General features: G+C 55.1%; 1 protein-coding gene across 1 annotated transcript; it reads left to right on the forward strand.

The window, feature by feature from the left end:
* Nucleotides 1-216: 216 nt before the first annotated feature.
* LAPTM5 (lysosomal protein transmembrane 5) lies at nucleotides 217-25,208 on the forward strand. Its single transcript, XM_045898252.3, has 8 exons — nucleotides 217-395; nucleotides 16,277-16,370; nucleotides 17,020-17,096; nucleotides 18,692-18,823; nucleotides 19,507-19,629; nucleotides 21,057-21,152; nucleotides 23,007-23,099; nucleotides 24,376-25,208. The coding sequence occupies exons 1-8, from the start codon at nucleotides 309-311 to the stop codon at nucleotides 24,463-24,465; spliced, it is 792 nt and encodes a 263-aa protein (XP_045754208.1). The 5' UTR covers nucleotides 217-308; the 3' UTR covers nucleotides 24,466-25,208.
* The last annotated feature ends 1,882 nt before the right edge of the window (nucleotides 25,209-27,090 follow it).

The following is a 27,090-nucleotide window of genomic DNA, read 5'->3' on the forward strand; positions in this document are numbered from 1 at the left end:
GGAGCGATGGGGAGCAGCTCGTAAGCAGGGCGTGTGTCTGCTCACCCACCAAACTGCTGCGTCCAAGGTGCCGGGACATGCTCTCCCCAGGGAAGCCCCCCCGGGGGTGGCAGAGGGCCAGCTGCGGCGCTCTCGAGGCAGGCTGTGGCTTGTCCCCGCTGCCCCGCCCCCGTGGTGACAAGCTGGCCCCTGCCTGTCTGAGGGGCAGGAAGGAAGTGAGGAGGGCAGCCAGCAGCTTCCCCTTTTCTGCCCTGCTCCGGGTGCTGGGCTCCCCACCTCAGTGCCTAGGAGCAGGGGACAGCGGCACCATGGCCCCCCACGCGCCTGCCGCCCGCCAGACCTGCTGCTGCTTTAACGTCCGCATCGCCACCACCGCTCTGGCCATCTACCATGTGGTGAGTGTGCGGGCAGGCGCGGGGAGGCTGTGTGTGCCTGTGTGTGTGTGTGTGTGTGCGTGTGTAAGAGAGAGGGCCCTGACCTACGGATGCCCCCCGCCCCCGACCGCGGGAGGACGGCCGCCCACCACCTGTCTGCGGGACCCTGGACCGATCCCGTCCCTGCCCTGGGCCTCAGTCTCCCCCTCTGTCAAACGGCAGGGAGCCCTGCAGCCGCCTCCGGAGGGGAGCAGGGGTGGGAGAAGGGGCCTCATTCCAAGCGAATGGAACCCCCCATCTCCCCGAGGCTCAGTTTCTGCCTCTGTAAAATGGGACAACATAGCAGTTGTAAGGTTCAAATGGAACGCAGCCTGGAAAGGGCTGTGGAAGGCAGGAATGTGTGCAGAACTGTGGGCTGGGACTGTTGCCCGGGTATGGAGTTGGACCTGCTTCTTCCTGTGGGGGGCCAGGGCCGCTGGTGGGGTGGAAGGTGGGGATCTCTCCCCTGTGCTCCTAGCAGGGAGGGAGGGGGCTGGATCCTCCTGTTGATAGCTCGGCACTCTACTGCCTTCTCTCCACCAAAGAAAACTTGAGGTCTTGTGCTAATGGGTAGGATGGCTTGCCTGGCCCACACTCTGGAGGAGGAGAGGCCCCGCGGTTCCCCTTTGGAAGCTGGTATGCACAGCCCCGGTGTGGAGCCTCTCTGTCTTCTCTGAATGGAGAGTGACTCTGGGTGAGCCACAGCCCCTTGGGGCCAGAGGCTCCCCGCTCCGTCTCGGTGGGTGGACCTTGGGGTCTCTGTTCAGTCCTGCCCAGATCATCCCACCCCCCCCCCCCCCACTGCCCAACTCCGAGCCACACCCAGCTCCCCCAGACCCAGGCACCTTCCTCCTAGGGTGACTCAGGGCCTGTGGTTAACAGTTCTCTCATGAGCCTAGAAGGGCTTCCTCAAAATTAGCCTAAATCTGGCATTCCGTGGTGGGCTGCTGTAAGCTGCTTAACCTGGCTGCATCAGCTTCCTGTCGCCGGCAGGGCTGCGGCCAGAGCCTGGCCGTCCGAGCGGTGGTGCAACTCAGCGGTCAGTGCACAGCCTCTGGATTCACGCCTGTGTGCAAATCCTGGCCTCGTCGCTTCCTAGCTGTGCAGCCTCGGGCTGCTTACCTAACCTCTCTGAAGCCCAGTTTCCTCACCAAAAACAGTACCACCTCTCTGATAGGGCTGCTGAGAGGATCAAGGGAGTTCCCATCTACAAGGCGCATCAGCAGCGCGGGACGCAGAGGACGTGTTGTTATCAGCGTGCATCAGATGCAGCGCCTGAGGCTGTCAGACCCCAGAATGCTGGTTTGGGGTGTTGCTCAGCCAGCGTGAGAGTGACCCTGAGAGATGTGAAGGGCACCTTGGCTGTCCCCACACCAAATCCTTAGGGCCTCTTCAAGCTCTGAGATTGTGGAATGTTCTCCGAAGGACAGTGATGGACGCGGAGGTGTCCCTGTGGGAAGCGGGCCCCTGGGCCCTGACCCCAGCTCTGCCGCTAACTGCCTGTGTGACCTGGGACGATTTTCTCTCTTGGGTCTCAGTTTTCCCTTTAGAAAGATGATGGGTGGGGAGGGGGACTGGTTCAGAGGGTTCAAACTCCCCCTGTTTGTGGGCCAGACAGGTCACGGAAGTGAGTGCGATAGGGCAGACGGTCGGCGCTGACCTGGGGGCCCCGTCCTGGGTCTGTTCTGGAAACCGGTCTCTGCTTCTGCTGATTGTTGCCACCAAGGAATGTGGGCCCGGGAGCTGCTCTTCTGACATCTAGGGAAGTAGGGAAGCAGGAAACATAGGATTTTATGCCGCATTTTCTGATATATTTCCGTATCGGTGACTGATTCAAGGTGAAAAAGAAATCCCTGTGCTGGCCAGACCGGGTCCATATGCAGGCTGCGTGGGCCTGGCCGCTGTCCCGCACACCCCAGACTTTGGGACTCTTGAGGTTTCTTTTTTTAAAGATTTTATTTATTTATTTGACAGACAGAGACATAGCGAGAGAGGGAACACAAGCAGGGGGAGTGGGAGAGGGAGAAGCAGGCTTCCTGTGGTGCAGGGAGCCCGATGCAGGGCTCGATCCCAGGACCCTGAGATCATGACCTGAGCCGAAGGCAGACGCTTAACGACTGAGCCACCCAGGCGCCCCGGGGTTTCTTCTTGATCCCACCGTCTGAGGTCCTCACCTGTAGGTGGTGAAGTGATATCAGTGCCTGCCCACAGAGCTGGACAAAGTGTGGGCAAGTGATCAGGGAAGCCTTCTTGGAGGTGGTGCCATGGGTGGAGGTGTAGAGTTTGCTTGTGGGGAATATGGACGGGGAGGAACAGGTGTGCAAAGAGTAGAGGCTGAGGGACGGTGGCTTGTGTAGGGGACACTACCCAGACCAACCTGGAGGCTTCAGCTTGGGGTGCGGGAGGTGGTAGGCGCTCAGAGAGACAAGCTGAAGAGAGTGGACCTTCGTTGTACCACACAATCGATATTTGGGGCTGGAGAATTCTTTGTCATGGGGACTGAACTTCACATTGTAGGATGGTTAGCAGCATCGTTGGGCTCTATCCACAAGATGCCGGTAGCACCCCTGGGCTGTGATAACCCAAAATATCTCCAGATGTTGCCGAATGTCCCCTGGGGACAAAGTCACTCCCAGTTGAGAACCACTGTCTGTAATGTGAACCATGGGGAGCCAAGGGATGTTCTAAAGCAGAAGGCATGAGAATGGAGGAGAAGCCTGGAAGCTGTACGCCCAGCCCAGGCCCCTCTCTGGGGTCCTTGGTTGGTTGCAATGGGGGATCATCGTCTGGAGAAGCCTCTGCTCCTTCCCAGAAAGGGGCAGGGGCTGAGTAGCAGGTGTGCTGGCAGGGTCTCTAACATCTGGATGGAAAAAGAGAAGCTGCTGTCCAGATGTGTCGATGGCCCAGATTGTTGTCATCTGGAGCCAGTCATGGATGACAACTGCACACTGAGAGCTATTCCTGGACTTGGCCTCTCTGGGGAGGGTTAGATTGGGTCTTTGGTGTCCTAAGACAGCGCTACACTTTATTGGTCATCAGGGACCTTCTTATGGGAGGACCCTTCTGTGTCCAAGGGCTGGAGGGCCTCCCTCAAGGTCCTGCTGGGTTTGTGTAGAGGGTTTCCTCGGTCATGGGTGATTTCTGACTCAAACTTGCATGTGTAGGGGAGTCAGAGAACTTTCTTTCTTTCTCTTTTTTTAAAAGATTTTATGTATTTATTTGAGAGAGAGAGAGAGCATAAGCCGGGGAAGAAGCAGAAGGAGGGAGAAGCAGACTCCCAGCTGAGCAGGGACCCTGACTCGGGGCTTTATCTCAGGACCCTAGGATCATGACCTGAGCTGAAGGCAGACGTTTAACCGACTGAGCCACCCAGGCACCCCCAGAGAACTTTCTTAAATTGGCCTCTTTGGCCCTGGCTTGTCTGGCAACCCAAGTACGTCCTAAGTCAACTGTGGGGTGGAGAATCCCCAGAAGACCCTTTTGCCCAGAAATATCTCCCTCCCTGACTACTCCCCTACTGCCTAGAATTCCATTAGAAATGCATTGCCTAGATGAAAAGCTTACACCTGCTTTAGGCCAAGGAGGGAAGGAGGTTGATGCTCGCTGTCTCTGGGTTATAGGATTATGAAAGCTCTAATTCTTTCTACACTCCTGTATTCTCTCTGTTTGGTACAATGAGCATGTACTACTTTTTTTTGTTTTAAGATGATATTTATTTATTTATTTATTTATTTATTTATTTATTTATTTATTTATAGTATGAGCAGCGGGGAGGGCAGAGGGAGAGGGAGAGAGAATCTCAAGCTGGCTCTGCACTGAGCAGGGAACCCTACTTGGGGGTCGTTGGTCCCAGGACGCTGAGATCATGACCTGAGCCAAAATCAAGAGTCGGTCACTCAACCGACTGAGCCACCCAGGTGCCCTGAGCATGTACTGCTTTTTAAAGTAGACTTAATTTTAGAACGGTTTTGGATTCACAGAACTACTGTGAACACAGTACAGAGTTCCTGTACGATCCTCACCTAGTTTCCCCTGGGGTTAGCATCTTACATTAATACGGCACATTTGTCACATCGATGAGTCCACATTAATACCCTAACTCAAGCCCATGCTTTATTCAGATCTTCTCAGCTTTTCCCTCCTATCTTTTTTCTGTCTCAGGATCCCATCCAGGATACCATGTCACATTTAATCCTCACGCTTCCTTACGTTCCTCTGGGCTGGGACAGTTTCTCAGATTTTCCCTGTTTTGGGTGGCATTGACAGTTTTGAGGGGTACTGATCAAACATTTGGTCAAATATTCATCGAATGGGACTTGTCTGATGGTTTTCTCTTGGTTGGACTTGGGTAAAGTGTTACTGGGAGTGAGACGGCAGAGGTGAAGGGCCATTCTCAGCACATCCTATCAAAGGTGTGGACTCTCGACATATCTTATCACTGTTGATGGTGACCTTGATAACCTGGGGAAGATCGTGTTTGTCAGGTTTCTCCCCACTGCCCCCCTCCCCCCTCCCCACCCTCCATACTGTCCTTTCTGGAAGAAGGTCACTTAAGGAGTGGAGAGTTATTTCTTGAGGGCAGACAAGACAAATTTGGAATTTCTCATGGGAGATTGGTCTGTTCTCCTTATTTGTTCTAAAACTAGATGATTTATTTATTTACATCAGTAGAAACACACGGATATTTATTTTACGCTTTGGGTTATAATCCAGTGCTACTTTATTTATTTGGTTGCTCTAATATACTACTTTTTAAGTTGGCAAAACAAAAAAAGTAAAGCAACCTCTCTTATTTAAAGGCATCTGTCCCTAATGCAGATAGATTCTCCAGCCTGCCTTCATTTTTCTGTGCTGAGCCCGGGCCAGGGTCCGGGCCTGACACGTCCATGGCCTGTGCCTCCGGGGGCTCTAGGCCCGAGGGGAGCCATGATAGTGGCTTTGCTGGACGATGCCGACACACAGATGAGGGGCCTCAGCCCAGTCCTGGAGTGGAGGCTGCGGATTCAGGAATGGCTTCTTGGAGGAGGCCTGTGTGCTAAGGATGAGCGGGCATGTGCTTGGGGCTGCTGGGGAGGTGAGCAAAGCCTGGGGGAGGGAAAGGCCCTGTGATGTTAGGAACACTGATACGTTCATAGAGCTGGGGGTTAGGGAGGGATGGCTGTGAGGTGTGGTGGGGGAGGCTGGACCGAGTTCCTCATTTCTTTCAGGCTTCATAACCCAAGAGATGGATCTCTTCTTGGTCCAATCCTCTCCTTTTAGAGATGAGAAAGCAGGGGGCCAGGAAGGTTCCTGGCTTGCTCCAGATCACCGGGAGGTAGGGCTTGTCCTGGGTCGCCCCTTCCAGTACACAGGTGTGGGCAATGAGCCAGTGAACAAACAAATGAATTCCTTACCTGGCCCATGGGCTGGGGGTGGCCCGCCTGTCTGGGAGGCCCTTCCCTCACCCAGTCTTCATTTCTTCTTTATGGTCCAGCTCACAGGAAGCCTCCTCCTCCAGGAAGCCCTCCTGATTTGTCCTTCTCGGACTCTTTTCTCTTTCTGTTGCATTTTGGGATTGAAAATCAGCACTGTCTCCATCACTAACTTGTGATGTAACCTGGAGCAGGCAGACACCTTTGCCGTCTGGGCCTCAGTTTCCTCATCTGCTACCTGGGGCCAGGAGTCCCTGCCTCAAGGATGACTGCTTTGAGGTATTGAGCTGATGTGGCCCCATTGGAGTTGAGGGCCTGCCGGCTGGGGCCCATAGTGGGCTGGGGGAGCAGACCACACCTTTGAAAGCTCATCTGTTTAGGGCCAAAAATAGGCCCCAACTACCAGGTGGGGAAAGCCCCAGATGAAAGTCTGTTAGAGCCTCTGCCTTCATGCCTGATGCCTCCGTGTGGTCTGTGCCCTTCCTGAAGGTGTGAAGAGGCCGGCGGGGGTGGAGGGGTGGTAGGGTGGAAGTTGTGGCCTCTCCCCGGTGCCACGGCCCAGGGGCCTTAGTTGGAACCGAGTTACACTCCTCATCCCTTCTAACTTATTTATTTATTTATTTTAAAAAAAGATTTTATTTATTTATTTGACAGAGAGAGACACAGCGAGAGAGGGAACACAAGCAGGGGGAGTGGGAGAGGGAGAAGCAGGATTCCTGTGGAGCAGGGAGCCCGACATGGGGCTCAATCCCAGGGCCCTGGGATCATGACCTGAGCCGAAGGCAGACGCTTAACTACTGAGCCACCCAGGCGCCCCCACCTTCTAACTTATAAAATGTTGGAGGCCCACACAGCTACTTGAGGAGGCCGTTGGACCCACTGGACCAATTGGGGCCTGCACACAAGGTCCCCTGGGGGCAAAGTAAAACATTTGCTGTGGCACCAGGCCTGGAGGGCTGAGTGATGGAGGTCTTTGTCCTGTGAGGTGGGTGAGGATAGGCCAGACCCTAGGCTGGGCCTCATCCTCTCCTCACTTCCTGGTTCTCAGGCCCAAGGGAAGGGAAGGAAGGGGCTTCTGGGAATGGGATGTGGGCAGTGGTCCCAGCCTTCAGGAATCACCTGGGTTGAAAGGACCCATTGCCGTCAGAGCTCCATGGCTAGGGGAGACACAGGCTGGGAGGAGGGGGTCCTCCCATTCAGACTGGGCCCCACCGCTGGAGGGTGGAGTCCGGGGGAGCTGATGCTTCTCGGTCACCACCCTGACCCTGAGCCTCCTAGGAAGTGAGGCTTTTATTTTCAGCCCAGGGCAGCGGACCCAGAACCCAGACTTCACTCTGTGCTCCCTGCGGGGCTTGTGCTGGTTTCTTATGGGGAAAGGGGCCACAGAAGCCAGAAGCCCTAACGAGGCCGGAAGCCGAGCAAGATGCTGCGCAGGGGAGGGTGCAGGCTCCCTGCGCTTCCAGCCTGCAGCCCTGCTGTGAGCCCAGGGCATCCTTCCCCTAACGCCAGTCTCAATCTCCTCTCCTGGCAAATGGGGGCCAGTGACGCCGAAGTGCAGGGTCATTCTGAGACTCACAGGAAACCAGGTGGAGGCACTCCCAGGACCTCATGAGCACCCCACAAATGGCAGTGAACCCTGGAGCCCCCATTTGGCAGAAGAGGAAAGAGGCTTGGAGAGGCCAGTCAGCTTGGCAGCCTGTGGTGGATAAAGAATGAGAGGCTGGTGGTCTTGCTTGTGGCCCAGACCGTGGTGGGGAGGGCACGCTTCTTGGCAGTGACGGGGTAGGGGTCACCTGTAAGATCCAAGGGGCCTGGCTCGTCGAAACATGGAGCCCACATGCAAAGACGCAGTCTCAGTTTCACTCGCAAAATGGGGAGAAAGTGGGAATAGCAGGACTTGCCTCACAAGGCTGAGGTGAGGACGAAGGGCTGAGGGTGTCCCGAGGAGGCCCTGGCCTCTGCTGAGTGCCCAGCGGTTTTAGCAGTAGCCCTCATGGGGGGTGCTTCGCTCCGAGGGTAAAGAGGGAATTGCTGGTTTATGGGAAAGGTTTGGATGCAGGGTGTTTCCCCAGATGCTCAGGAAGTGGAGGATGATGGGGGTTTGGGCCAAGCCTGGAGAATGACACTGAACCCCCCCAAAGGGGCACCCCCCTACCAACCATGGAATGGCAGAGGCCCCTGGGATTCACTGGGCCAGGAATTTCATGGAAAGGCCTGCCATCCTGTCTTCTTTCTTAGGGGACGGTCTGAAAGGGCAGAGGGCAGAGGGCGGGCCTTGCTGGGCTGTCATGTGCCGGGGTGTGTGTGTGTGTTGGGGGGGTCGCTGAGGATGGCACGCTGGCTTGCCCAGATAGCCTAGGCCAGAGCGAGCTACTCCCCATGCGGTGCTCCTGCCTTGGCATTTCTTCTTCTTCTTCTTCTTCTTCTTTTTTTTAAAGATTTTTTTATTTATTTGAGACAGAGAGAGAAATTGCGCGAGAAAAAGAGCACAAGCTATGGGGCAGGGGTAGAAGGAGCGGTAGAAGCAGGCTCCCAGGACCCCCGGACATGACCTGAGCTGAAGGCAGACATTTAAGTGACTGAACCACCCAGGCGCCATCCACCCCTTTTTAAAGATTTTATTTACGTCATGGCACTTGGTATGCTACAGGGCGATAAACTGAGGCATGCGCCATCTGAATTGTGTTCTCTGGGAGCTCCCCGCCGCCTTTGGACAAGCTGTTTTTTCTGCCTGGAGAGCTTTCTCCTGGCTCTGCTGCTCCCAAAGCCACGCCCCGGTGAAACCACCGGCTCCCCCATGTCTTCTAGGTCCTTCCATCAGCCCAGCCACGCGGCAGCTACCATTTCCTGGGGGCCCACTGGGTGCCTGGCACATGGATGACCCCCGAGTCACAGTCCCCAAGAGAAACTTCTTGCAGTTTCCTGAATGGGGCTCGCCCACTTTTTTTTTTTTTTTAAATAAAGATTTTTATTTATTCACTTGACAGAGAGAGAGACAGCGAGAGAGGGAACACAAGCAGGGGAGGTGGGGGAGGAAGAAGCAGGCTTCCCACCAATCAGGGAGCCTGACGTGGGGCTCCCTCCCAAGACCCTGGGATCATGACCTGAGCTGAAGGCAGACGCTTAATGACTGAGCCACCCAGGCGCCCCAAGGGGCTCGCCCACTTTTGCTTTTGCTCCTGCCCTTCCCTCTGCCTGACACACCCATCCCACTGCCCTTTGGGAGAAAACTTTAAGACTGACTGCTTCTCAGAAGACTTCCTGAAGCCCCTAGTCCTGGACTCCGAACTCTCAAAATTCACCCCCATCCCAGGGCAGCTCCCCATTCCCAACTCCTGGGGCCCCGTGGACCCTGTCTTCTGGCCTGGAGGCCTGGAAGCCTGATTTATCTTTGTGATCTCCTGACACATAGTAGGTGCCTGCTAATCTCTATCTTATTTTACTTTTGCAAACATTTACATATCACAAGCGTACATCTTGATGAACTGTTTACAAAGTGAACACACCCATGTAACCTTCACCCAGATTGAGAAATGGGACGAGACCAGACCCAGAGGCCCTGCGTGCCCCCTCCTCATCACCACCCTCGCTCCACTGGCCTCTTCCAACGTGTGTTCTAGAACTAGGCAGGAATGAGATTACACAGCAGGTGCTCCTTTGTGTCTGGTTTCCTTCTCTCAGCACTGTGTTTGTGAGCTTCCTCCGGGTTGCAGTGTGTGGCCAGCTCATCCCCCCCACCGTCCACCATTGTATCTCATTGGGCGAATATATCACCGTGTATCTGCCTGTCCTTCTGCGGGAGGGTTGCTTCTAGTTTGGGGCTGTTACAAATAGAGTGGCCATGGCCGTGGGGGGCTTGTGGTTTGGTGTCCACACAGAAGCACTTCTGCTGGTCAGTGGGTCTCTCTGAGTGGGTCAGTCTTCGGTAGCAGACACATGTCACCTCATCGGCTCCTCGAGGCAGCCTCGAGAGGGGGTGGATCCTTCTCTCCATTCTGCAGATGAGGGAACTGAGGCACAGAGACGTAAAGTGGCCAGGTGGAGGGTTCAGTGAATAGTGGAGGGGGCAGGGGTGGGAGGGAGGAGCAGCCTCCGTGTGGGTGTGGGGGGGGCCCGGCTCTGGGGCAGGGCAGCCCGGCAGGGGCTGCAGCTGAGCCGGGGCTCCTCCAGGAGGGCCCGGCAGATGATATCCGGGGTTGGCTGGGGAGGTGGCTGGGGAGATGATGCTGTGGGGGAATGGCCCCCACCCAGTTGCCTTGATAAGCCTCTACAGGAAGTATGGGGTGGCAGAGGAGGGGGTGGGGGAGGAGAGCTTCCTCTTGACACAGATGCATCTGGTTCTCTTCTCCCATCCTCCTCCCAGAGAAGCCAGGGGCCCCCAGGGAAAACAGAGTGGGCGGCTGAGCTTCAGGGAGGGTCTGATGATGAGATGATGATGATAATGGTTTAAGTGTGCAGCAGCCCTTGGGTCGCTAGGCCATCAGAGCCGGAGGACACAGGGTCGGGGTGGAGCAGTCCTGGAAAGGGGGGGGGGCGGTCAGGAAGGGGTGAGCACTTGAGACCCACTTCCCATTTTGCAAACTGAATTATCTGTTGGGAAAGGGTTGAGGACATGCCCGGGCCTGGCTCCTTGTGCAACCTCTGCCAAGTCACACCCAGGCCCCCGTTCTCCTCCGATGTAAGTTGGGGGGACTGTCTGACCTCATAGATTTGCCAGGAGCACATGAAGTGGAAGGCTAGCAAAGGGCCCTGCACTGGCTGGCACCTAGCAGGTGCTCACCGAGGAGTGGGTCTCAGTAAAGGGTGCCCCCTGGCATCTCAGAGGGCGGGGCTCTGCCCGCCTGCTTCTGAGAGGGTGGGTCCCGAGCCCCCGGGGCTCCGAGAGGGTGGCCCACGTTCCTGGACTAGAGAGTGGTGTTTGAGCCCCAGAATCGGGACGTTCGTGTCTCTACCACCATCACCACGATTGTCGTCACCGCCATCATATCAAGATGTCACTGTCGGCAGCAAAGTCATGGCCGTTTTACCACTGCAGTCGATTACCACTTCCCAGCATGCCTGCTGGGCTTTTGTCCATCACCATCCATCACCCTGCCTCAGCCACGGTCACCTCTATTACTCCTGCCCCTGTCACCACTAGTCACCAGCACGCCAAACCCAGCCGCATGACCGCCAGCCCCCATGTCCCAGCACGGCCGCCACCGTCAGCCCCAGCCGGCCAGCATCTTGTCCACGACATTCAGCCGGGGCACCGCCCCCGTTCCTCCCGCCGGCCCTGATTCTGCTGCCTCTAGGTCGGCTCAAGCTGTTGGTTGCTCCTCAGAACCACCAGGCAACCCAAAGAAATTCTCCCGGCTTCCTGGCCACTTCCCCCATTGCTGAGCTTTGGGAGGTTGTGTTTGTTATTGAGAAAGAAGGGACAGGCTGGGGATGGGAATGGGAACTAAAAGCAGGAAGAAGCAGAGGGAAGAGGTACAAAAGGGGAATGGAGAGCAGGGGTGACGGCGGGGTGGGCTGAGCATGGTCAGCACCTATACGGTCTTGTCGCCTGAGCCCCGGCTCGGTGTCAGGACCGAGGCTGATTCTGGTTCTGCAGCAGACTTCCTGCGTGAACTTGGGCTGGTCACCGCATCTCCCTGGGTCTCACTTGCACACTGGGAACATCCCCTCCCTCAGGGTGAGGCATTCCCGCCCACGGGTTTCCCTGGGTCTGCCCTGCCAGCCTCTGGGCCTCCGCATACGGTGTTCCTTCTTCCAGGAATGCTTTTTTCTCTTTTCTGTTGGGAAACTCCTGCTTATCCTTCAAAACCCTGTTCAAACTTTTCCTATTTGTGAAACCCTCCCTGAGTCTTCTAGACGGTGGTGCTCACTCCCTCATCAGGGACCCATAGCCCTCTGCGTGTCCTTGTTGTGACTCTGAACACACCGGTCACCCGTGGTTTCCCCCGGGGACCGTGACACCTGCAGGCCAGGCCAGGGTCAGTGGCTTTGCTGGACAGGGCGTGGAGCCAATATGTGCTCTGAGGGTATTTACTGGGTGAACAAACAGGAGTGACTGAGTACCTACACAGACTGATGAACGCTGCCTACCGTATTCGTTTATGGAGCCCTTGCTGGATGCCTGGCTCTGTGCCAGCGTGTCATTTGACCTGACAGCAGCCCTACGAGGCAGGTCAGGTTATTGTCCCCATTTCTCAGGCGAGGAGACAGGCTCAGAGAGGTCAGTGGCTTGCTCAGGGGCACCGAGCTTGGGTTGGGCCCAGGACTATCCGAGCCACACACCCTAGCTCTACTCTGCACGACCCCGCTGCTGAAGAGGGAAGGCAGTGAGAGACGCTGTGCTGGGGGGTGGGGGTGGGGCGGGGGAGTAGTGGGAGGAGAGGAGCCCTGTCCCATCCCGGGAGGTCGTGGGTCACAGGAGAAGGCAGCTCTCTGTCCCGGTGGGTACCGGCAGGGATGGGGGTGAGGTGAGGGGCAGGTGAGGGCCAGGGGCCTGGGACATCTGGAACATGGGCGGCTCTGGGCCTCTCCCAGCATGCACTGCAGGTAAACCAGGTACTTTCCCGGAACTACAAAGGCTCTTGGTTAGGGACGTGGGTGGACCGGTGAGGGCCTTCTGATGAGCAGGGCCCAGCTCTGGGTGGGTCACCCTGGGAGGCCTCGGTGTGAGATGCCATAGTTTGCAGAGTTCGATCATCCCAGTGGCCCTGGGTGCAAAGGGGGGTGCCTCTCCTCATTGGCCAGAGGAGGTAAACTGAGGGCCGGGTGGAGCCAGAAACTGGCTAGGGTTACACAGCCGAGAGGCAGGGTGGGTGGCCTCGTGCTCCAGTTGCTGGCTCCTGAGCAGGGCGTGTCCAGAGCTGCCTGGGGAGGGTGGGCAGATGGTTAGCAAGACCAGGGTCTGGGTCCACTCAGCCCTGGGTGGAGCCCCAGACCCTTTGGGCATGGGCACCCCGGTTCAGATCCCTGCTGGGCCACGTGAGTTCTCCTCTCTGAGCCTCTGTTTTCTCATCTGTAAAATGGGGGAAGTGTTGCTTCTCTTGCAGGGTTTTGGGAGACTGTGATGTAAGCCTGTGTGTGCAGGTCTGAGCACACAGTAGGTACTCAATAAATGTCAGTTCCTCTCCATCCCATCTTCTAGGGAGCTGAGACTCCTGTCTTTCTCCCGGATTGAGGCTGGTGTCTTCTGCCGAAGGTTAGGGGCCAGCAGAGGGTCTGAGGCCGATTCTGAGGTTGCCTGTCTCTGAGACTCGAGGCTGGTGCCTGCCTTCTACGGGCCTCAGGGTTCTCATTTGGCAAATGGGGACAGAGTTCTCTCCCTCCCCTTCCCGGACTGTTGTAAAGGTAGAAATGGAGGAAAGGCTGAGCCTGGTTTTAAACCCAGATGGTTTTTACAAAAGGAAGACTACTTCTGGAACCTGCTGTTTTGGGAACAAGCTGTGGGGAGGGAAGAGATGGCACCCCTCTGACTCTGCTGGGGCACTGGCATGGGGGTGGGGAAGGCGGGCAGTCTTCAGGCAGAGGCCGGAGCTTGGGAGGTACAGGAAGGACAGTGGAGGGCATCCAATCTAGGGCCCATTGGCCTGGGCTTGAATCCTGGCCCTACCCATTACCGGCTGGAGGCCACAGACAAGTTACTGGACCTCTCTGAGCCTTGCTTCTCTCGTCTGTGCAGGAGGGGTGGGAGTATTCAGAACAGTCCTTTCGTTGGGTTTGGGAAGATTGTTGGGATGGTGAGGGGAATGCACCTTGGTCAGGGTGTACAAAGCTTTCTCCCTTTCTCTCCCCTTCTCAGGATCATAGGATATGGTGGGGGAGGTAGGGGGACGGTAGCTGGGATGCTAATGGCAGGATCATGGGCACAGTGGTGCGGATGTGAGAGATGTTTAGGGCCTGAATTGAGGGGTTGGGGACAGCTGTGGGTTAGCACTGGTCTCCAAAGAGGGGTGATGCCTGAGATGACTGCTGGGGCCTTAGGAGGACAATATTAGCATTTCCATATTTTTCAACTATATTCTTTATTAACTTCTGGATTTGTGTTTGTGTGTGTTATGATGTTTGTAATAACCAGAGCAGTAACACATGTATATAATTTTGAAAGAAAAAAATATAGAGGATGTGTTCAAAAGGTTTTGCTGACAAAGGTGCATGATCAAAATACTTACACCCTCTGGGGTCCGGGCTAGTGGGGACTCTGAGATGTTCTGGGGAGTGGGGTGTGTGCAAAGGCACCAGGAGACCACTGGAGGATTTGGACTCCAGTCTCCACTCTGTCCCCAACTTGTTGCATGTCCTTGGGCAAGTCACCTAACCTCTCTGAGCTTATCAAACAAGCAGAGGCTCTTTTAAGCAACTGGAGCTTGGGATTGTCTGATTCTGAGCTTCGTTCCAGATCTCAGACAATTCTGGATTCTTGGGACTGCCAAAGTCTTCTCTTGTCACACCTGGTAGATACTCATGTGCCCTTCTAAGCGCAGCTGCGTCTTATCTGTGCTCTGCTTGCATACCACCCCCCCAGGTGGGGAGCTCACCCTCTCTCAGGGTGCCCTGTCCTGTCCTGGATGAACCTGTCATCTGCCTCCCTTCCCCCTTCCCTCATTAAAGGTGAAATTGGGGAGGGCAGGGGCTGGAGCCTCAGGCTTCAGGGGCTGAGGAAGCGGCTTTTCTCTCTGGGGCTCTTTCCTGTGGGTGCCAGTCACAGCCCCCACAGCATCCATGTGCCTTCCGTTCGGGGCTGCTCTCAACCTTTTTGGTGAAACAAAGCCTTTTTTGGTTCACCCTGCAATAGGAGGGGGCAGCTTGAGCGAGCTTGCTGTCCACCCCCAGCACCTGCTCCTGGTACATTCCATCACCCCATGTAAGCTCACAGCAGCCAAAAGCAGATTGTGTTTGCTGAGCACCCACCGTAGGCCCCAGGCTCAGTGCTTTGCAAATACAGTGCAGTTTTTTCCTTACCAAATCCAGTGATTGTCAGTTTCCAGATGACAAAACTCAGAGAGATGAAATGACTTGCCCAAGGTCACATATTGACCTGGATTCAGATCCATCTCTGTCTGACTCTGGAGCTCAGCTCTTCATCACTCTTCTGTGCTGTCCCTTTGTGCCCCCTGAACGGACTGTAACATGGCAGGAAGACAAATTGAGACCTTTGTCTGAGCTAAAAAAAAACCCCCACACAGTCAGCAAGGGGCAAACAGATAGTGGGTATTTGGTTGCCTGTCAGCTAAGCATGAGTTACTAGTGCAGGACCACCCAGAAAGCCAATGTAAACTTCGGCCATATTAAAAGAGGTAGGGCATCCACTACAAGGAAGGAGATAGTCTTGTGATTCTCAGTGCGGGCAGATGGTTTCTGGAGAATAGTGTGCAGTGGTGGGGGAAGGGCAGAAGGCTTGCTGCAAGGACATGGACACACAGAAGACTGTAAGTTCCCCTGGCTGGAAGTATTTAAATAGAGGCTGCATGGCACAGGAGTCCTGTGTTGGATGGCGGAGGGCACAGGCAAGGTGACCTCCAAGGTCCTTTCAAACTGCAGTTTTGTGGCTGGACTCCGGTTGTCACCAGGGCCACAACACTCAGGCCCATCAGATTTCGATGGGGTACATTCATTTGTCCACCCATCCACCCATCCATCCATCCATCCATCCATCCATCCATCCATCCATCCATCCATCCATCTAATATAGTAGCTAGAGCAGTGAACAAGAGAGACATAAGCCTTCCCTGCCTGGAACCTACAGTCCAGTGGGGATAATAGCAATCATAACACTGAGCATAGGCACCTTAAGTGAATTATTCCATCTGGCCCCACTACAGGTATTATTATCTGCATTTTGCAGATGGAGAAATTGAGGGGCCATGGGGGATGGGATTGGCAGGGCTCCCCGGGGAGTCACGGATCAGGTGCTGCCAGGCCTATGTTGATAATTCCAAGAACCTGAGGCTCTATGATGCTCAGATGCTGTGACTAAGATCCTATAGTGCCCAAAGGCTGTTGTTGTAAAAGGGGGTGCAGAAGAGGGATCCAGTTACTGATGGGAGCCTTCAGGCCCCCCCAACCTTGACCTTCAGTAGCCAGAGTTATTGTTTTATTGAGACCCAGGCGTGGTTCTACGTGCTCTCCTGGGATGTCCTCACTTGCTCCTCATAATAACCCTCTTAGGTAGCTACAGGCACTGTCATTTTACAGATGGGAAAACTGAGGTATAGAGAGGCTGAGTAACTTGCCCAAGCTCACACAGCTGGGAAAAGGAAGAAGGAGCTTGAGCCGTCTATCTGTACAGGCCACACTTTATCCAGGATGCTCCATGGACCCAGCCTTCCGGCTGTCTCCTCCAGGAGCCTCCTTACAGCGCCCCCCACCCCCGCCCCCGGACTGCCCCGTCACCAGGGTGGGAGGGGGCAGGGGTGGAGCTGTGCAGGCCCCACTGACGGATGCTCTGTGTGCCCCCAGATCATGAGTGTATTGCTGTTCATCGAGCACTCAGTGGAGGTGGTCCACGGCAAGGCGTCCTGCAAGGTGTGGCAGACGGGCTATCTCAGGCTCGGTATGTCCTGGGGGGACTCGGGAGTGGGAGGGGCAGGTGCGGGGAGGGGCCCTGGCTCTGGGCAGAATGGCTGGGGTTTGATGCCCTGCCTCTTCCCTTCTGAGCCACAGGTCTTTCCTCTGCAAATGGAGACCTGTCCCCATCCAAGTCTCTAGGTGTGAAAGCAGAGAGAAAGGTGCTTTGCAAACCTAACCAGCTTAGAAGGTGACAGCAGGCTGCCCACCACCCTGGAGTAAGACAGAAACTCCCCACGGTGGGATCCCGCCCCTCTGGCCTCTCTGGCTCCGTCTCGAAGCAGCCCCTTGCTCCCTGTTCCTGCTGTGCCAACCACACGGAGCTCAGCCCCGTCTCAGCTGCCTGGACTCCTGGTCACTTGGCTCGCAGGCTGCCTCCTCAGAAGCCTTCCCCGGCCTACCCTGGCTAAAGCAGACCCAGGCCATCTTCCCACCCTGCATCCCATGTTACCTGGAATGTTCTGTTTGCTGTCTTTGTAGTCCCCCAAGACTGAGAACAGCAGGAGGGCAGGGCCTGGGCTTACTCCTCATTGTCATAGCCCCCATCCCAATGGTTCCCAAAATGTGGTCCTCGGAACCTGCGTGGGGTCCTGGGGGCACCTCCGGGCCCTTCACTGCTGTCCCTTGCCTTTCAGCCAACCTGATCTCCAGCTTCCTGCTCATCACCATGCTCTTTGTCATCAGCTTGAGCCTGCTGATCGGAGTGGTCAAGGTGAGGGCTTGGTCGGGGGAGGGGAATGGGAGTCAGGACCTGGGAGCTGGCCAGGAGCCCCAGCTACCCTCCTGCCCCCCCTCCTATTCACACCCACTGGGTGGGCAGCCCTGGCTGCCAAGAGGGTGGGAGGTGGGTATTTTGGGAGACCCCGCACCCTGCACCCTAGAGATCTTCATGCTTGCTTCCAGTTTGGAAAGCCTCGTTTCCACACCAGGCTTCTCTGGCTGGAGGCCTTGGTTCCCTACTAACACATAGCCTCCGTGTGGGGGGGTGTGCACACGGGTACTTTGTTGTACTAGCCAGTGACCCACATGCTTGGAAGCTGCAAATGCAAGCAGGGAATGTTGATAGAGAAAAGAGGAAGGGTCATTTCGAGGCGTGGGGAGAGGGGAGAAAGCAGTGGCTTTCGTAATCAGTGAGAGGAACTAGAGCTAGGGGAGCATCTGGCTCAGTTCCACCCAGCTAGCTGGTGAGAGAGAGAGAGAGAGAGAGAGCGAGACTGGTTGTGGCTCAGCTGTCTGTGAAGAGGAACCGGTCTGTCCCTTGGCCCCGGGAGGCAGGAAGCCAGGGCCTCACCACACAGCCCCTGGAGCAGGACTCAGCAAGAGCATCCTCCCCGGGGAGCCAGTGGCCTGGCACTTGCAGGCCAGCAGAGCGGGGCAAAGAAGGATGGGGGGCTGCTTTGGAATGTGCCCGCCTTGCCTGCACCGCCCCCACCACCCCCTCAGCTAACAGCACCCTTTGGAAGCTCTGTGCCCTAGGGAGTGATTGTACCTTGTGCAGGGTGGGTCCCGGGCGCTCGTGCAGAGACGGGCATGGTCCAGCTGGAAAAGTGGACCAGGGCATCCCAGAAGACCCTGAGATTGAGTCTCGGCTATTCTGGCTGACTCCCGAGTGACTTGAGACAGCCACGTGAGAAACCACAAAACCACCTCTTCTGTGATTTTGTCCCCAATGGCGGGTTCATGTGCACTCACACTGGTCACAGTAGTCACTTGCTTGAAGTTGAAGGAGAGGGACTTCAGCCTCGGCCTCCCAGGGCCTCTGACCATGACCGCACACCCCAAGAGTGGTCCACACAGAGGAGGGTCCCACCATTGAAGCCATGCGGGCTTCCCCTCTCCCCCACCCACTGGACCTTTGCTCGTGTTGGCCCTTCTGTCTCCAGTACCCTGCCCATTTCCCTCGTGGTTCTTCCCAGATCTGGCCTCAGCGTCCCCACCTCTAGGAAGTCCTCTCTGATGTCTTCTCTTCTGTAAAGTGGACACAAAGCCCTTCCTGGTTGGGTTCTGGAAACCCTGCTTCTGGAGGCCTGGGAGCACTTATCTCTGCAGATGGGGACACTTCCCTGTGTCTCCTGGGACACCAAGATGCCTGGCACTTGGGGCCTGAGTCTTACCTTCTTCCCATCCCAGAACCTCCCTCAGGGGAAGGCATGTGGGTCCATGTGGAACTACCTTGGCCCAGCCACGAGGGGATGATTTGGGAAAGGGCCATATTACCTAGGGAGGGAATGGAGCTGCTGGGGAGGGGGGCGTGTGGGGGCCTCAGGCTGCTGGGGACTCCGTGACAGTGCTGGGCCTGTCTTCTAGAACCGGGAGAAGTATCTGCTGCCCTTCCTGTCCCTGCAAATCATGGACTTCCTGCTGGGTCTGCTCACCCTGCTGGGCTCCTACATCGAGCTGCCCGCCTACCTCAAGTTCGCCTCCCGTAGCAGCCGGGTTGTGAGTACCCAGCCCTGCCCCACATCCCACAGCTGGCCAGCCTGGGGAGGTGGCAGGGGCTCTGTCCCCTGGGCCCCTCCCTCGTTGATGAGCCTGAGCCCCATCAAATCACGCCAACTTTCTTGCTCTGTAAAATGTGCCTGCAACGGCTCGCCATCCCACGTGTTACGGTTATGAAGTAAGGACAGTGTATACAGGGTGTCGGCACGTTGTGGGCACCCGGCAAATACCAGCCACGTGTGAGTTTACACTACAGGGAAGGGCGCGTGCCCACTGCTGTGCCCAGCCCCTGCTTTGTCCCTCCTTTGTAACCAAGTAAAGAAGGAAGATAAGTCGATTAAAGCCAACGATGAACATCCACAGGGCAGAAGCCCATGACGGAGGTGCCAATCCCTGACTCGGCTCCCCGAAAGTTACTTTTCAGACTTTCCTTAACTGTTGTCCTAGAAGAGGCTGAGTTGCTGGCCCAGGGCTGGGCATCAGGAGATCCTGGTCAGAGGCCAGGTCTTGCTACCAGCCCTTGGCGGGAATGTCTAAAAACTGGGCATCCGTTTCTTTCTGGGTCCTGTGGGTTGGAAAGTCCCCAGTGTCTCTGGCTGACTGTCTCTCGAACAGCCTGGGGATCTCTGGCTTAGGGCTTCATTGCTGGTTTGTCTCCTTCCTCCTGCCTTTGCCCTCCCAAGGGCCCCTCCAAGATCCCACTGATGACCCTGCAGCTGCTTGACTTCTGCCTGAGCATCCTGACCCTCTGCAGCTCCTACATGGAAGTACCCACTTATCTCAACTTCAAGGCCATGAACCACATGGTGAGTATGGGCCAGACACCCACCCCCATCACGGACTGTGTGGCACTGAGCAAGCTGCTTCCCCTCTCTGTGCCTCTGTGCTTAGGCTGGGTGCCCTAAAGGTGGAGCCTGGGAGGAGGATTCTTGTGTAAATGATTGAGGGAGACCTCTCAGGAAGACACTCGAAAAGGAGAGTGAGGCAAAGGGAAGAAGCCAGGTAGATGTGTGACTTTGGGGACGGCCTTGCCCGATCCCAGAGGGAGCCCTGGTCTGTGAATTGCATTGCAGAAATAATATCCATTTTTTATGCATGGAGAAAGGGGCACTCAACACATCTCAGGATGGCCCCGAGGCTTCTCTGCACAATTTTAGGGCACTACACCATAAAACTAAAGAAGACTGTCCGACTTCTCCAGGTCCTCTATCTACATCCCTTGATCAGTGATAAAATAGCCTGGGCTTTATAAAGATGCGTCCTCAGATTTTTGCAAATCTCCAAATTAACACCACTAAAGTATATAATTATCCCTTCCTTCCCCAATACGGTATAATTTTATCAGAGTAACCACACATACAACACATAAGAAACTACAAAAACATTCTGAAATGACAGGATGGGTAATTCCCAGGCTCACTTGTTACCTATATAACTTGTTCCCACACATCAACCTTGCAAAATAATGTAACTGTTCAGGAAGAGCCTTTTGCATCGCCTTTTATATAATCCCATGTTTTGGTTTAATGTTGGATTTAGTATTTCACTCCAAAGTGTGCATAAGCACAAAAGGAATTAAACACAACCCACAATCTCATTCTCAACATTGAAATTATTGTGGCCATACAGTAAATGATTCTGTGAAGTTCATGTTTCAATTCTATATATATTCTTAAGGCATGATGAGATTCTTGAATCAATGAAAATCAGAGTTGTCCCCAAACGTAGTGACTTGGAACAATACACAGTTGTTATCTCACACTGTTTCTGAGGACCAGGAATTTGGGAGTGGCTCAGCTGGGTCGTTCACACTCAGCGTCTCTCATGAGGTCTCACCAGAGATGGGGATGGGGCTGTGGACGCCAAGGGCTTGACTATGTCTGGAGGGCCCACTCCCAAGATGGCTTGCTGGCACGGCTGGGGTGTGCCTCCCACGTGTGTCAGGACCTGGCGCTTCTGTCAGTGAGCCTAGCCTCTAGAGAAGGGCCCACCGCAGCTGGGGGCTGGGGGCCGGGGGCTCCAGCCAGGTAAGAGCCAACTGGGCGGATATCCATTGCACCTGCTTCCCTTGGTTTGCTCGCCTGTCACAGGGGGCTGATGGTACGTAGTGCCGGCCTCCTAGGGCCCTGGCAGGGGTCAGCCAGGACAGTGGCTGTGTCATCCTTCCACGTGTGGATGCTGGAAGAGTTTCTTGTGGACAGAGGCACTGATGCAGCCTCCAAATCTGTTGCAGAATTACCTCCCCAGCCGGGAGGGTGTGGCTCACAGCCAGTTCATCAAGATGATGATCATTTTCTCCATCGCCTTCATCACTGTCCTCATCCTGAAGGTGAGAGTCCGCCTAGCACGGCTCTGGGGAGGGTGGGGAGCCCGCGCTCGCCAGGCCCTTCCATATCAGACTGTTAGGAAGCAGGGAAGTCTTTCACCGTCTTCCGCTGCTGCCCTCCCTGCTCTTGGCTCCTTCCTCCAGCCCTCCCACACCAGCTCCTTGGACCCCACTTGGGATCCTTGGGGACACCCCATTGAGAGGGAGGGGATCTGTGAAGACCACTTGCGTTCAGGTGTCAGGGACTTAATGTGCAACCCAAAGAGACCCTGATTCAGGGAAGGAGGAGCTGTTCTGTCTGAAATCAGATTCAGAAAGTCTTGGATGTGAGTCCCAGCTCTCCCCTTGCCAGCTTTGTGTGGTTGTCTTTCGAGTCACTTCTCTCTGGGCCTTGGGTCTCATCTGTGAAAGCGACAGATTCAATATTGCTTTGCCCCTGTCACAGCTTTATATGATTCAAGCACCAAAATGTAGATCGGTCCTGAGGTCATATTACTAGAGGTATGGTGATGTGAAGGAGGGAGGGGAATGGTTTTATTCTTCTCTGAGGTGGTCAGGCCCAGAAGATAGAGTCCCATGTCAGGTCCCCATTCTTAGAGAGCTATGACAGACTGGAGAGTGTTAACCCTCTGCCATCCGAGGGAGTCAAGGAAACCAGGGCAATTCGGCTTGGAAAGAGGTGAATCAAGGGGTCTCCAAATACCCAAAGGATGCTCATGGGGATTCTAGAGGCCAGCACTGGAGCCTGTATCCCAAAGCCCCGGGGAGGCTGATGTCGACTGAGCAGAAGGAAGGGCTTTCAAGAGTGTTCTTTTCTGATTGTGAAAATAACATGGGATCATTGTAGAAATTTGGAAACTACATATGAGCAGAAAGAAGGCAATCAGCTCACCCCCCACCACCACTCAGAGACCAGTGCTCCTGATACCTGGGCCCATTTCCTCCCAGTCTTTCTGTGTGTGGGTGTAACTGGACGTCACTGCCTCCTTTTACTGGCGGCCCTGGGCAGCTTCATGCCATCACCTAATGTCAGCCTGCAAATGGAACTTCCCTCCTCTGAGCCTTCCTTCAAAGGACAGGCCTAGCACAGGGGCTTCCATGAAGTGCAGTGAGAACTTTCCTGAAGGCTTAGGGGAGCCAGTGCGGGGGGGCGGGGAGGGGTTGACGTCATACACCCTCCTGGACAGCGACTCCCCAAGGCCCACCGCATAGCTCTGTCTCCCCCACCCCTCCAGTTCTTTATCCGCCTTGGGGGGAGTTCTCTCTCTGTTCCTCACTCTGCCTCATTGGCCACCCTCCTCCACCTGCCTCCTACTTCATTCTTTTATAATTCATTTTATTTATTCCTGCCACCTGTGTCCCCATCATGGGGGTTCCATAAAACAAGAGAACTTCCCGAAGACAGGACCCACTCTCCTTCCTTAGGAGGCAGTTTGGGGGCAGAGAGAGACCTATTGGCTATTATTCCTTGAACAGGCCCCTGGGGGCTTCACTCCCCACCCTGAAAATCCCCCCAGTGCTTATCCACTGTTAAGAGAAACATCACCGGCCATTTCAGGAGGTAGTGAGCTTCCAGTCCCAGGGGGTGGAGAAGAACGATTTGCAGGACCATTGCCAGGGAGGCTGGTGGAAGGGGGGTGCAGAAGCTCCCAGAGCCCCTTTCTGCGCAAGTTAGTGGAAACAGCAATCCTCAGAACACCTGGGACCGGCAGGTGAGGTGCCCCTCCACCAGGACCAGCCAGATGCTGCCTTCTGGGCTGAGCTGGGGCTGCCCAGGAAGTGCCCAGCATCTGTCCCAGGCCTGCTGGGGCAGTGAGAACGGTCAGCAAAGCATGGTCTGATCTGGCTGTTTCTCAGGTCTACATGTTCAAGTGCGTGTGGAGATGCTACAAATTCATGAAGTACATGAACTCAGCCGAGGAGAGGAGCAGCTCCAAGATGCTGCAGAAGGTGAGCCCCGTGGGGGGTCAAGTCCCAGCCCTGCCACTCCCTGGGTCATTGGGGGAAGGTCTCTCTCCCTCCCTGGGTTGTGGTTTCTCCCCTTTGTGGGATGATTGGACTGGAAGAAATGTGAAGATCTCTTTCGGCTCTGATAGTCTAGGATTCTATTCCTTCATTCATGCATTCACCATTTTCTGCCTCTCACTCTTTGTTGGCTTTGTATCCAACCTTGGGGGTGCAAAGAAAACTGAGATGGCACCCCTTCCTAGGGGAGTGTAGAGTCCACAGAGAATCCAGACACAGAGATCTGATTGCAATGAAGCATGAAGCATGGGGGAAATGGGAGCATAGAGGAGGTACCTGGCCTCATCTGGGGTATCAGGGAAGGCTTCCTGGAATGGGTGACACTTGATCAAGTCTTAGACTGCCAGTTGATACAAGTTAGCTGGGAAAGGGGAAGGGGCCTTCTAGGTAGAGAGATGAGGTGCACTTAGAAGCAGCTCATTGGACACATGATGGGAAAAGTGCAGCTGGCTTAAATTTCTGGTGTCACTTTCCTCATCTGTAAAATGGGGATTGTATTAGTCAAGACACTTTCAGTTGCAAGTGGCAGAAATCCAGCTCAATCTGACTTATGTGAAAAAAGGGAATTTATTAACTCCCAGAACCTGAAGGTCCAATGTAGGTCTGGTTCACGGAGGCTGGCTGAGTTGTGACACCTGGATGTGATCTCATCCTCTCTTGACTCTGCTTTCCTCAGTGTGGGCTCCATTTTCAGGCCACCCTTTCCTCATGGTGGAAAAATAGCTGCCAAAACCCCTAGATTGACATCACATCCTCTCAGCAACCCCAGCAGAAAGGCCCAGGAGCATGTCTGAGGGACCAGCTTGGGTCACAAGCTTATCCCCAGACCAATGATATTAGCCAGGGAGGATGAAGTTCTACTTCAAGTGGCCACACTCAGATCGCATGTCCCACCCCGGATCTGAGGGGTGGGACCAATTCTTCTGAAAGCATGTGGACGGAGAATGTTTTCCCAGGGAAAATGGTGCATCATTAACACCATAAGGGGGCTTGAAACTGGACAGGCAGAGGCAAGTCTGTCCCCTATAGCAATAGACACTGCACCTGTCTCGGGCATGCAGTCTAGCGTAGGAAGTACCCAAGGTGTGCTGGTCATCACCATCATCTGTTTTGCCAGAGGTGGGGGCTGGAGCTCCTTGACTCCAGGTTGGGATCTGGTTCCTTCCGGCCGGTCCTCAGTTCCCATCTCTCTTGTTCCCAGGTGGTCCTGCCATCCTACGAGGAAGCCCTTTCTCTACCGTACAAGAGTCCAGATGGGGGCCCAGCACCACCCCCCTACTCAGAGGTGTGACACCTGCCAGGCCCCAGCCCTGTGCTGGGAGGGGCGGAGCTGTCTCGCAATCCGCTTCTCTGCTTTGGTGGCCCCTGCAGCGGGGGTGAAGCACCCGGCTGACCTCAGGACAACCTGCTTGTGTTCCCCTCGCTGGCCTGCTTTTCCCATGGGGCCTGGGAGATGCTCACAACTGGGTCAACTTAAGGCCGAAAGACTTCTTGAGTCTCTTGGACATTCGGTCCAACAGCCCTCGGCTTATTGTGATCAGCCCCAACTTTTGTTTAAACCATTCGTCATTCCCAATTCAGTGGGTTTGGTTAAACAACTTGCAGCTTGACCCGTGGGACCATGTGGCCAACAAATGAAAAGCACACTTCTCAGTGCAGAGAACCAGTTTAGTCAGACCGCCACAGTCCATTGCATTGGTTTTAGACAGTTGTCCCTTCCCAGGGCAATGCGGCCAAGTCATCGTCCCTGGGTCCTCCCGACCAAATACATACGTCTGATTTCTTCAAATTCCTGGGTTCAACAATTATGGACAGCCAACCACCAGTCGATTCAAAGCAGGGTTAAAATTTAATAATAACAATAAAAATCAAATTAGCCCCAAACCATTCCCTTCGTTTGAATCCAATACCTGGCTGCCCACTCTGGTCAATCTGGTACTTCCGAGGGGCTGAGTGAAATTCGGGCAGTTGCCAAACGTCATCCGGCAGCTACTTCCAGGAAATAATAGTTGTCCCTATCATCCAACTGTCCTGACCAACACACAATTGTTTTTGCTGAAGACAGACAATCATCAGCAACAGTCGGCCACACATGGTCAGCATAGTTGCACAGCGGTGGGGTCCACGACAAGGGCGGCCTCCGGCGCAGTCGTGTCCGGCAGCGAGCTGCCACCATCCTGCAGCGGTGGCCCCATCTGTTGCCAATTCAAGCAGAGGCGCCTGCGTCCTGCCCAGTGCTTGTGCTTAAGCAGCAATTTAGCCCTGACATCAGGCAGGTCTGCTGGCTGGACTAAAGCCACGTGTTAGTTCAATCAAAGCCGGCAAACTCTTTGTGGGCGCTCGTGGCGGTGGTGGCAGAAGGGAAGGTTTGGGTCCCAACACCCCCTCTTTCGCCTGTTTCTCTGTGGGCTGGGGTTCCTGAGGGAGCTGCTCCCGAGGCGGAGATAATAGGGCTATGGAGGCAGGTTCTTTGGGGTCTGAGAGGGGGGTTCAGAGGCAGAGGGCTGTGTAAGAGGCTCCCCGCCAGCACCCCCTTGTTTAATTGCTTTGTGTGTGACGGGGAAGAAGTTTCAATAAAGCAGCACCACGCTTCACTTTGGCTGATGTGGTTCTTAAAATGTGTAGGCAGGGCTGGGAGCTCTGCATCCATTTCCCGAAAAACGTGAACACACACACGCACACCCCCCCCCACACCCACACCCATACTCAGCATTTATTCAGTCCAGAAACTCACGGGGGGTGACCCAGCACTGTTTCTGATCATAAGTCATGGACCACTTAAGTACCCAGATGTCTCCCCAGAGAAGGTGTGAAGCCCACTCACCTGGAGGGTGCCAACCTGGAGTCAGGTCCTGTGCTGGGTATGGGGGGTGACTGTAATGGGTCAGACTTGCCTCCAGTTACCCGCAGTCTGGAGAGGGGGAAGACAGATCCATAAGTGATTATGAGAGCCCGTGGCCAACACCACGATAAGGAAAGTCCCAGAGACCCCTACAGTCAGCAAAGGCTTCTTGGAGGACCTTTCACGAAGCGGAGTTGGAAGGATGAGCGGGCAGCGGTAAGCAAAGGGGGGAAGGATGCAGAGGGCCCCTGCAGAGATGGGGAGAGGAGCTGGGGTAGGTAGGTCACTGTGGCTGCACGTGGGGATGGGGAGCCTGGCGAGGTGGTGGGGCCTCTGCATTCATTACTGTCCTTTGGCCGCAAGCCCACCCTGGCTCACTTCAGCCAAGAAGGGCATTTGCAGGAAGGAGATGGTTGCAAGTAACAGAAATCTTCATGAGCCAAATTAATTAAAAAAAAAAAAAAAAGAAAGGTGGTTGTGGTATTTCTTGGCTCCCATAAATGACAAGTCCAGAGATTTCTGGCTTTAGGCATGGTTAGACCTAGGAATCAAATTCTTCAATAATCTCTTTCTCTCTGGGGTCTCCACCTCTGGCCTTTGTCCTCCAAGGCTGAGCTGCTAAGGACCTGCCTGAGTGAAGTCAGCAGAGAGCCCTGGGAAGTGTGAGCTGGGCTTGGTCCCCAGTATTAACGGGGCCTTGAATGTTGCACCCAGGAGCAGGGACTTATCTTGGGATGGGGGAGTCCCTGAAGGGTTTGGGCAGGGGAGTACAGGGTCAGGCTCTAGAAAGGATGAGATCAGAGGCAGGGAGCCACAAGAGGGCTGAGGAAGGAGTTACCAACCTTCTGGGGTTGTCAGCTTTTCTCAGGGGAGCAGATTTATTTATGGCTTTTATCACTCTTTGTCAGATCCCCAAGGAACTGATCAAGTGAGGCTCTGATAGAGATGGACGGCACTGGCTGTGTGTCCTGAGGACCAGTTGAAGTGACACCTCCCCCCACCCCATCCCTCCTGGCCGGAAGCCAAGGCTCAGGCAGAGATGTATAGCAGGATTGTGCCCTGTGGCCAGGCGGC

Source organism: Mirounga angustirostris, unplaced genomic scaffold (assembly GCF_029215605.1).
Source record: "Mirounga angustirostris isolate CCGP_5_RB_7025 unplaced genomic scaffold, mMirAng1.0.hap1 SCAF_4, whole genome shotgun sequence".
Lineage (NCBI taxonomy): Eukaryota > Metazoa > Chordata > Mammalia > Carnivora > Phocidae > Mirounga > Mirounga angustirostris.